Source organism: Tasmannia lanceolata, unplaced genomic scaffold, assembly GCF_043159265.1.
Source record: "Tasmannia lanceolata isolate RefF3 unplaced genomic scaffold, GAP_Taslan_0.1 ptg000023l, whole genome shotgun sequence".
Classification (NCBI taxonomy): Eukaryota; Viridiplantae; Streptophyta; class Magnoliopsida; order Canellales; family Winteraceae; genus Tasmannia; species Tasmannia lanceolata.
In genome coordinates, this window is record NW_027518700.1 from 11791037 (window position 1) to 11803110 (window position 12074).

The 12074-nt window shown below is 40.4% G+C and overlaps 2 protein-coding genes across 2 annotated transcripts; one reads left to right on the plus strand and one right to left on the minus strand.

Moving 5' to 3' along the window:
- Positions 1 to 394: 394 nt before the first annotated feature.
- LOC143856142 (putative ubiquitin-like-specific protease 1B) lies at positions 395 to 1019 on the plus strand. Its single transcript, XM_077366228.1, has 3 exons — positions 395 to 517; positions 612 to 706; positions 778 to 1019. Exons 1-3 carry the CDS (start codon positions 446 to 448, stop codon positions 941 to 943), a joined length of 333 nt encoding a protein of 110 aa, XP_077222343.1. The 5' UTR covers positions 395 to 445; the 3' UTR covers positions 944 to 1019.
- Positions 1020 to 2416: 1397 nt separating this feature from the next.
- On the minus strand, positions 2417 to 4452 carry LOC143855778 (uncharacterized). The gene is made up of 3 exons (XM_077365846.1): positions 3654 to 4452; positions 2600 to 2684; positions 2417 to 2555 (listed from the first exon to the last, which is right to left on the minus strand). The coding sequence occupies exons 1-3, from the start codon at positions 4450 to 4452 to the stop codon at positions 2417 to 2419; spliced, it is 1023 nt and encodes a 340-aa protein (XP_077221961.1).
- Positions 4453 to 12074: the final 7622 nt, after the last annotated feature.

Sequence of the window (12074 nt, forward strand, 5' to 3'; positions counted from 1 at the left end):
ACCTCACTGGCACTTTAAGTGTCATTTTTTATCAATAAATTCTACATTACCATAGGTAATAATCTACATCTCACATTTACTTCTCTTCCTTGAAGATCGTGGATATATATGGGAAGCACGTACAGTCCTCCAACGAGGATGGGTTAGCAGATCCTAGGGGCGGAATTGTTTTCTTTCCTTCGGTGGTACATGTAAGTGTAATTTCTATCATCCCACATTTCAGTTTACATAAGATTATATCTGTAGTATCCCATTGAATTCCTTTTTTTTATAGGGAACTCTGACTGCAGTGGGGAGCGAAGTGACTGAGGAGCAGAGGGTAGAAAAGTGGAAGACGGCCAAGGACGCTCTGCACGGTAGACTTATAGACCACAAGCTCGAAGCAGTAAAAATTGTACTATTACCATTATGTGAAGACATCCACTGGGTTCTTCTCATTGTCGATATGGTGACCAAAATCTTCCACGAATGCAATTCGTGTAAAGGAATGGAGTCCCAGGAACGAGCAGGATTGACCGTAAGTGGCTTAGCATCTTCAATGTTTTCCTACTTATAAATCTATACATATAACACTTATGTTTCCTAAACCTGCCAATGTTAACCACTTGCAGGTAGCGTTGTTGAAGGAGTACTTCAAGGAAAGGGGCTGTGATATAGACCATTTTCAATATGCTCAGATGGACAATTTCCCACAACAGGCCAATGGGTCAGTATATTTAAATGTTTATTTTTCTAGGGTATGAATTTGATTCGCTCAGTACAACCGTTGTTATGCAGGTTCGACTGTGGTTTGTTCGTGCTTAAAGCGATCGAGCATCTGTATGCAAAGGATCCATTCACTTTCAGCAAGTGTGACATTCCCGCTTATCGGCTGCAGCTGTGCGAAAGATTCTTGCGCGGAGAGTTCGGGGACTGTGGTGATTTTCTTAAGGGGGATATATGAGTGAAAAATGAAGAAGACCTCCAGAGCTTGAGAGACTTATGTCTTTCGCATATCGGGTTTACATTTATTCATCCACCTCGGGTAAATTATGTCAAGTTCTCATGGATGGTGTAAACAGGATGGATGTTGATGGTCTTTCCAGTGAAGTTTTGTGTGTATTTGTAAGCAAAATGGGGTAAAATGGGGTAAATTTATTTGAAATTGCTGGGCGCATATGTATAGGACAGAAACCAGGCTGTAGAGACACAGAGGGAGGGTTTGTTTGTATCTCAGCATACTGAGAATTATGTATTTGTAATTAAAAATCAAGTTCTGTCAAGTGATGGTGGTTGCGGCATTGGGCTCATTGCGAAATATGGTAAAGGTTAAGAAAGTTTTGGGGGAATTTATATTTGTATTGGATGGAAATATGATTTATTTGTATTTAATTGTGGTTATTCTCTCTAGTTTTTATTTTCATCCTCAGAGTTGGCAATGGGATCCCTGTTTTTTGTGCTTTTCCGAGTATTTATATTTTTATTGTAGGTGAAAATGTTAGGACTTTGTCTGAAAGAGCCCCAAATTGCCCCCAAGTCTTTGAAAACCCCTCCGTTTGGTTGCTGGAATTTTTTTAGTTCTTAGGACTTTTGTGGAACAAAAATCTTCCTGGGAGATTGGTGGGAAAAAAAATCCCTAGAAGTAACCTGGTAAAATAAAAATCCCATGTTTGGTTGAGCGGACTATGGTGGGAAAAAAGAAATCCCGGTAAAAAAAAAATCTGGTGCTTTGTTTGGTTGCTTGAACTGTTGGGAAAAAAAATTCTTCTTTAAACTTGTTGATAAATTGAACACCATTTATGACAACAGCCAACCCCTTCTTTCCAAATGGACTGTCCACCCCACACCATAGGATGATCCAAAACGTCCATTTGATGGGCCACAATTTAAATAGGTTGTGTGGCAAAAGACAATTCCATAGATTGATCCTAGCCCTCCACCGTAGATGAACTCCATAACAAAAAAATAAAAATTGAGTGCCCAGGTTAGGATCAACCCACGCAAATGATAGTTTGGGCACAACCTCTTTACATTGTGGTCCATCAATGGACGGTTGTGGATCATCCTATGGTGCGGTATTTTTAGTCCATTTTGGAAGCATGAGATCAATTGCAAGAACGGAAAATTAAATTGGTAGGCCATGCATTATTTGTGGTGACTTCGATCTAAACCTCATACCAAATATGGTTCACATTCTGCCACTGATTGCTTCGAACAAAACATTCGCATATCGTAATAAAAATCATTGCCTACGCATTATTTGCAACATATAAAGGGTAAACATTTTATCACGCCATAAGAACGTTGTTTATATATAAATAGAGTGAAGCGGAAAAAAAAATTGGTTTTGATCCATATTTACAATCCCAAGCATATTTACAGCCACTACAGATGTCCAGTAAAATGAAAAGAACAACACTAAACATAACAACCATATCTAAGTAGAAGAGGAAGTTGACGAGGCAGAACTTGTTGACGCTAGTGAATACCCTTGAACGCTGCTCTCCTGTTTCTCATTTTGTATGCACCCACTACTGCCATGTAAATAGGCATGAAGGGCAACATCTGCCTCCTGCCTGGTCCCATATGATTGGTAACAAGCTCCACTAAACTTGTTCACCTGAAGATGGCAGTCATGCCAATTGTAAAATACGCCAACCTGCCTTCCCTTAAAAACCACGTAGAACTTTTGTTTTGCCATTCACCTGCACAAATGCAAATCCAAACGATAGCTATATGGATAAAAAGGAAGCAAATGCAATATAGAGAAGACCCAGAAAAGAGAAACATAAAACCGAATTGGAATAAGGCATTTTTTAGCCAAGAGCTATTGAAAGTGAAGTTCAGCCAACAGAAAACCCAATTGTCACAATATATTCTCTTCTCCAATTCAAGACTAATCATGCTAATAAATAGTGGACCTATAGCAATTATTGAAAGAAGATCATTCAGGCATTATACCATTGAAAAATAAGCATCCAAGCATTACATGAATATCAGTAATAGGGGGGAAGGGTGGTCCTCATACCATAAAGAAGCGTACAACAACAGTAGTACAACAACAAGATAGAAGTCAAACACAGAGAAGCATACAACAACAAGATAGAAGCATACAACAACAAGATAGAAGCAACCACAAGAACAAATCAACCAAAACACCACTTACGTTAGAAGTAGGCAACTCCATCTATCACTCCCTCCCAACTGACCGGCTCTGAATGAATCGAGTGACATACATTTCTCGGAGGTCCTTCGCACGACGAATAAATGATCGCCCTCCTCGGTATATACTCTGTTTGAAGACATCAAATATTTTGTTTTAGGATTCTTCAATGCCAAATAGACTCAAACCCAATATAAACTAGGATTCAAGTACATTTTTTGAATTACAGTACACAAAAAAAGATAAATATATGCACACCACTAATTACAGTATACAAAAAAAGGGTTTCCTGTAACAAAAAATTAAATACAGGAACTAATTACTGTGCACACTTTCAATTAATCCACTTATCCTCCTTCATCCGAGTGGAGCCTCCAATGCATTGTTCGCGGAGTAATTATGTGAAAAAAGGAGCTGCACAAGGTACACCCGACCTACAAACACCACCACCACACCGAATAAGTATGGAATCGGGGATGTTTTATACTACTTATTGACCTCCATAAATTACGTATCACGTACCTATTGAAAACGAGGGCAGAGGGTCCAATGGCAGTTTCATCAGGCAGTTGTCTCTCCATGGGAGGTTCTCTGCAAGTCCTTTTGTTGTGGCCAAGTTTTCCACAGATCGTACATTTGCGATGCACTCCACTCTGCAATTCGCAGTCAGATCTTCTCGTACGCGGCCGTCCAGGTGGTCTTTTCGCTATTGGAGGTAATACAGTGTTGAGAGGTTCTGGAGGCACTTCCCATTGAGTGCGATCTACTGTAGGGTGAAGCACCTCAGAGTACGTTTTCCGATACATCTCTATACGAAACCATTTATGGCAATAATCGTACTCATCAAAATCCGTGATGGCAATGGCTGCCATGGCATGTTCGCACGGCAGCCCAAGCGTTTGGAACTCACGACATGTAAAGGTTTGTTGCAGCAAGTCTACGACATCATGATGATCACGGGACCTTACTTCAAATTCGTGCACACCTACTCGATAAGCATCATATCCGCGACCTTGTTCCCTGGCCAGACCCAAATGTTTTTCTGCATAATACGCGCACTTTGTTTCCCATTCATGGCCCATCGCTTGACGTTTCTGTATGTATTCGGAGCTCTTAAAATGAGTAAGCTCCACCGCAGCTGCAATCGGCAATTTTCTGGCATCCTTTAGCACTGCATTGTAACACTCCGATCTATTGGTGGTCAACACATCATATCTATCCCCCTTGAAGTAGAAACTAGCCCAGTTTTCCTTGGGAATAGCGGCTATCCAGTTGTGTGCATTTTCACTCCTCGCCTTAATTTTTTCCATTGTGTCTATGAAAACACTCTCTCTCAAAGCCCTAGCAGCTCTCCAGAACAATTTCTTAAGTAAAGGGTCTTTGAGTCGGTGTACAAATTGGCGGCGAGGTGACGCATGCAGTAGCTATGGTTTGCAATAGGCATTACTTTAGGCACTGCTTGCATCAACCCCTTTTGTCGATCGGAGCATAGGGTCAATGCGCCTATCCCCTCCCGCAATACGTTCCGCTTCACCAAATAGAGGAACCAGCACCAGCTATCTTCGTTCTCAGTCTCGACAACTCCAAAAGCTAATGGAACTAATCCGTTGTTCCCGTCTACCCCAACTACGATCACTAAGATTCCAAGATACTTTCCACGTAGATGCGTCCCATCGACTAAAACTATCGATCTGAGTGTTCGCTGAAAGAACATATGCTGGGACCAAATGCCTAGAATAAGCGAGCAAATTTATCATCTCCCCCTGGACGTAGATCTCTCGCTCGAAAAACACGCATGTAGGTGCCCGGGTTTGTTCTTATCATCTCAACTATCAGTGCAGGCAGCAAGCGGTACGAGTCCTCCACATTTCCACACTTTATTTCAAGGTTGATGTTCATCGCAAGGTGTGCTCTACGGTAGGTCATGGTTATACCCCAGTGCGACTTGATGTACTGTCTTATGATCCTTGTCCCGACATCTTCTGGACGATCAAATAGGGGTAAGCATGTCTCGGCAACCCATGGTGATGTAGCTAGATGATTATCATTGCCCTTTAAGTGAGATGTACACGTATGGTCACTGACAAACTTCTTCACTAAAACATAAGTCATACGGTTAATGCCTGATATATGCCACTTGCAACCTGGTTCCTTGCATACAACGGCATACTTCTTGGGAGTTGACCGTGACTTCTTGAACATGAATCGCTGCCGAATTGCATACTCCTTAACGGCCTTCTTGAACTGCTTCATATTTGGATACATAGCCCCAACAGTTAACTCATCGAACTCAAGATTATCTGCATCTACCTCATCAGCCCCAACATACATGTCGTCTACTTCGACTGGCCGACTTGTGCCAGCAGGTAGAAATGGCCGACTTGATCCATTATAATTTTCAGGATCATGGGCGGCCTCATCACCCTGCTCATCTTGAACCTCAGCCTCAGCCTCGTCATCATCCTCTGCAGGATCATCATCATTGTCATCTTCAGTTCTAAATTCTTCCAAATCACAACCGAAGACATGAAAATCATCCTCGAAAACATTAATATGCTCCAACGGCACATCTGCATCCTTCCCGGGGACAATGATATCTTCGGAGATATGGTTCTCATACATATCGTCCGAGAAATTTTCATTTAGGTCAACTCGAACCCTACACAGTTCAACAATATAAAATCACGATAGTAGATTGAGTACTTGAATATAAATAAAATTATACAAGACATACCTTGAACTAAATTGTGCCGAGTCACCTCCTATGCTTGTATTACCCAATTCTGTTTCATATTATCTTTGTAAGTCTACTTCAAAACGAGAGTCGGGAGTGACAGTTACTCGTTCCGGTGGATATCTTAGGTGTAGAATCGGTGGAACGAAAGTAGGAGGTATGCATGCATTATGAGAGGGATTTTGAGAGGGAATCGGTGGTACAGAAGTCAAAGGTATGACCAGGTTATGAGAGGGATTTCGCGGTGAAAAGGAAGTAGAAGGTATGACATTGTTTATGCCATTATCAATTTTTGTTACGTATAGCATTACAGAGCTGAAAGTATCTTTCTCAAGCACCTTAACCAACGTTTGGAAGATATCATCGCTATCGACGTCGATTAGAGTGCTTATATACGGATCAACAACATATCGATATTTGATGGATAGTGACACCCGTCCTCCAATACTCCCAATTCGATTGTGGATTAGAGCCTCCAATTCTTTAAGATTCAATCGGGGACTTACCAATAAGAATTTCTTACTCCCACCAACATATTCCCAATTAACTTCATCCTTCAGTATGCCATCATAGTGTAACAGTAGAGAAAGCATTGTGCGTGCCAGTTTACGAAGACCTGCAAAGGGCCGACAAGATATCATAAGAACCACTACGTAAAGGGGGCTTCTCAAGGCGAATAAGTAGAGGCCAGCTTAACCAAAACCTTGGGAGGCACACGTTGAGGAGGTGAACCAGACAACTGTGGTTCTGAAAGAAGAAAATATGAGCTTCCTGATTGAGAACTTGTCTGCAAAAGGAGTATATGATATGGTTAAGACTTAACATGAGAAGAAGATGATAACATTTTTATTTAGAGTACATTTAATACCAGACTAAAGCATGCAAATAATTGCACGTAAGTGAACATTGCATTTCAAGTATACAGGTCACAGTACCAAATCTAGTTTAAAGATGAAATCTACCAGAAATTAGTTTAACATGTTAGATCTAGCAAGGATATAATATTTTCTTAATTAAATGACACCAGAAGGGATTATGGGCCCTTAAATGGGGTAAAAGAAGTACCCTTGGAGGGCCCATCAAATACAGAACATAGTCCTCAAATTCAAACTCAGGGGTTTTTAGCTTCATAAATGGGGTTACTAGTACCTAATGGGGGCTTCTCATGGGCAACGGAGGGGAGCTGTGCATGGTATTACAGAAGGGATTATGGGCCCTCAAATGGGGTAGAAGAAGTCCCCATAGAGGCCCCATCAACTACAAACCATGGTCATGAAGTTCACACTTAAGGGTTCCCAGTTACCTATATTGGGTTACTAGTAGGTAAAGGAGGACTCCGTAGGGCATTACATGGGTCTCCACATGGTATTGAAGAAGGTGTTATGGGTCCTTAAATGGGGTGGCAGAAGTCCCCATAGAGGCCCCATCAACTACAAACCATGGTCATGAAGTTCACACTCAACGGTTCCCAGCTACCTATATTGGGTTACTGGTAGGTAAAGGGGGACTCTGTAGGGCATTACATGGGTCTCTACATGGTATTGAAGGTGTTATGGGTCCTTAAATGGGGTAGAAGAAGTCCCCATAAAGGCCCCATCAACTGCCCACCATGGTCCCCAAGTTCACAGAAAAGGGTTTTCAGCTACCTAGGTGGGGTTACTAGTACCTAAAGAGGATTTTGAAGGGTAATATAGGGGAGCTCTACATGGTATTGAAGAAGGTGTTATGGGTCCTTAAATGGGGTAGAAGAAGTTCCCATAGAGGCCCCATCGACTGCCCACCATGGTCCCCAAGTTCACAGAAAAGGGTTTTCAGCTACCTAGGTGGGGTTACTAGTACCTAAAGAGGGTTTTGAAGGGCAATATAGGGGAGCTCCACATGCTATTGAAGAAGGTGTTATGGGTCCTTAAATGGGGTAGAAGAACTCCCCATAGAGGCCCCATCAACTGTCCACCAGGTCCCCAAGTTCACAGAAAAGGGTTTTCAGCTACCTAGGTCGGGTTACTAGTACCTAAAGAGGGTTTTGAAGAGCAATATAGGGGAGCTCTACATGGTATTGAAGAAGCTGTTATGGGTCCTTAAATGGGGTAGAAGAAGTCCCCATAGAGGCCCCATCAACTACAAACCATGGTCATGAAGTTCACACTCAACGGTTCCCAGCTACCTATATTGGGTTACTGGTAGGTAAATGGGGACTCTGTAGGGCATTACATGGGTCTCCACATGGTATTGAAGAAGGAGTTATGGGTCATTAAATGGGGTAGAAGAAGTCCCCATAGAGGCCCCATCAACTGCCCACCATGGTCCCTAAGTTCACAGAAAAGGGTTTTCAGCTACCTAGGTGGGGTTACTGGTACCTAAAGAGGGTTTTGAAGGGCAATTTAGGGGAGCTCTACATGGTATTCATCAAGAAGGTTTTATGGGCCCTTAAATGGGGTAGAAGAAGTCCCCATAGAGGGCCCATCAACTACAAACCGTGGTCATGAAGTTCACACTCAGGGGTTTCCAACGACCTACATTGGGTTACTAGTAGTGAAGGGGGGCCTATATATTTTTCATTGGAGCATTGCCACGAGCCACCTGGATATTTTCTTTCGCTATTTTTACAGAAGCGAACCATAGACTTTTCCTCTTTTTAAATCGCCACATGAATATGAGTTGCAAGATCAAATCATGGCCATTTGTTTTAGCCAATGCTCAATAGAGAGGATATTCGAAAAAAAAATTAAACAGGGACCGAATCTCGAATGTGACTAACAAATCACACCATGAAAAAGAAAATGGGAATATTAAGGGAAATCAGTGAGCAAAAATAAGAAAGAAGGAATCTGGCAAGGTTGCCGGAATCAATGGATGTTCAGCCAACTTCCGGCGAAGGAAGAAAGGATTTCCCCCGCTTTTGCATCTCTCTCAACCTCATTTTCCTTTTAAAAAATAAATAAATAACAAATTGAATAAAATAAAAGAGAAATAAATAACAGAAATAAGAAAGAAGGATTCCGGCAAGGTTGCCGGAATCAATGGATGTTCAGCCAACTTCCGGCGAAGGAAGAAAGGATTTCCCCCACTTTTGCATCTCTCTCAACCTCATTTTCCTTTTAAAAATAAAATAAAATAACAGATTGAATAAAATAAAAGAGAAACGACGTACCAGGATTAGAAAACAGAGACGAACGTCGAGATCACCGTCGAGATCGCTGTTGCTGGAGGAGAGGAGGAAGAAAATAAACAGAGACGAACGAAGAGAAGGGAAGAGAGAAGAGGGAAAACTGAAACATTATTTCAAAGTCAAATCACTGTAAGCTTTTCTCTTTCTGCCAGAGGGGCATTTTCGTCATGCAAATTTTCGTAAACCGGGTTTTGACCCCCATGTGTCATTTTCGACAAACCCAAACCCCTCTGATATTTTGTGTATTATTTGTCCCCCGTACGTCAAATTTCCTAGTCTTTTTTCACGTGGCGTACATAATTGAGGGAGGAACGTACACTAACTAGCATTCTTGGGCCATGATATGCATGGACGTAAAATGGTGGGCCCCACCCTAACTATCAAAACATGAGGTGCACAATGGTAGGCCCCACCTTATGCGTGGGTGTAGACACCCCATTTTGCTCCCTTTAATTAACAAAGAAGTTAGTGTCTTTCTATCGGTTTTCTACTGTTTTCCATTTTCGTGTCCGTCTCTTACATTTTCACAATCTTTTCGGTCATTCGCCACATTTTGCATTTTTCCGCCAAGTGTTGAGAAGGGTTATTCGCAAAAATCAAAGCAAGAAAGAATTTGGACCCATTTAGTAGGCCCGCATTGAATATTTTGATTAGATTTGGATCAAGTAAATGTGCCCCGCATTGTTCTTAGTAAACGTGAGTTTTGAGCTTAATTGAATCTAATAAATAAGATCGCTATCCATGGGTGGACCCTCCAAGTCGAGTGGCCCATTAAATATGTGTACGGGCCTACCCAAAGTAATTTAATTTTATCTTATTCTTTTGAGTCCTACTTAAAGATGGAATGTTGTATGTTGAGAATTAGATGAAGTTTGTCAAAATTATGTGGGGCCCCTGATTAAAACATTGAAATTTAACGGAAATGATTTGGTGGGGCACAATTCATTTATGCCGCGGCCATATCTAATGGATATATCGGATCATCCTATGAAAATGGTTTTAGAGGGACAACCAATTTACATAGTGGCTGAACAAATCAATGGTTCGGATCGTTCTACCAAAATAAATTGCGAGGCACAATTAATTTATGTTGTGACCAATCAATTGGATGATTTGGATCGGTTGGAATTTTGGCTACAATGAATGGGGCCCACCAAGTTTAGAAATTAATTGCTCATGGGTTTCGGCCACTTGAGTGTAACACATGAAGGCCCCATCCTTTTCATTTTGGTTTTATACACAACCTGCATACTATATAGAATGGAAGCATGTTCGGTTGATTCTAGAGGAGATGATTGATACACATGACACATCCCCATGCATGCATGCTCATCCAACCATCTTGAGTTGAAACAAAATACTATTGCCATTTTTTTATTATTATTTCCACTGCATGGATTGAATTATTCCAAGGCAACCATGAAACGTGTGTGGAAACCATAACAATAGTTTTGTTATATATAGATGGGATGGATATTGAATGGCATGTACACACTAAAAGTTAGCCACTTGCTATTTTTCTTGTGAAACGTGGGAATGAGAAAAGCCGAAACAGTAGTTTCTTTATATACAGGGGGGATAATCTAGTATATTCATTTAACATTTGTGGGGTCCACTAGAGCATAGGCGTGACATCATGGCTGATTTGCATAGACAGTGACTCATTTGGGCAAGAATGTTGATATTTTGAAAAGGTAGATCCCACGTATAGATACTATTGCTAAATTTTGATATACATAGAAAGTGATAATTGAGGAAACCCATTTTAGGAATAGAAGTTGCAAATTTTGCCAAGAGGAGATGGCCGAAGTCTTTTCTCTGCCAGAGATTAGGACGAGAATCACGTTTGAGGGAGGAGGGGAGAACGTTTAATTTCTTGGGGCTCTCCCACATCTCGGATTTTGGGGGGTCTCTCTCTCTCTCTCTCTCTCTCTGTTGGAGAATTGCATGCTTGGATTCCTTTCAAGTGTTTGTAACATCACATCTCATTTGTTTCTCATCTCTTTCCTACCTTCTCCCAAGTATATCCGAAACCTCTTTGGTACAAATTTGGTACCGATTTTTAGTTGGCGCAAATTCGGAATCGAATCTCCTGGGTGGATCGATTTATTGGTGACCACAATTAACGTTTTTTTTGTCATCATCTCTCTCAATATTCACAATTTAAGCACTCGGAATATTGGCATCAAATCGCATTCTCGGATCAACGCACTCTCGGCTTCCTATCAAAGCGTTATCAGAAGGGTTTTCTCTTGCGTATAAAAGGGTGCGACAAAGCGTATACCTCGGATTTACGCACCCTAGAGACAAGGAGCGCGACCAAAGGTAGGTTCATTTTTCTCATATTTTTCTAGAATTATTCCGTATTTTTTTACGTATTTTTGCATGGTTTTAGTATTTACGCTTATTTAATTCAATAATATATGGTTTGGCTCAAAATCGGGTATACATGAGTGTTTCAAAGTCCGATTCGTCTCAAAATTTAATACAATGATCTATTTAATGAGACTAAAATAACTATCAGATTGGATCAAACGTTGGATCTAAGGATTTCTAGAATTTGAATAAAGGTTGAAATTTAATTTGAAATAATGACCGGAATATTAGGAAATTGGAAAAAAACAGCTGCCTTAGGATGATCTATTTCTTGGAATATTATAATTTTCTTATTACATCTTTCAAAGTCATAATTTTCTCAAAAATCATGTTTAAAAAATAGAAAACTCTTAAAAGACATCTTTTTGAAGAAGAAAAATGAAACATATACCAAATAAGTTCTAAAATTAATGAAATTTCGTAGTAAAATAATATGATGCTGATATATTCTGCCATGAATTTTTAATGATTTTAGAATTCTATTTGGTATATCGTTTGATATTTTCTTTTGAAACAACCAGATTTTGTGAGGTTTTTTATTAATATCAAATCATGATTAAAATTTTCCAAAATTTTACAGTAGTCTTATATTACAAATATTATGTTACTGTAAAATTTTAAATTGATTTGGAATTTTTTTGCTAGGGGATGCT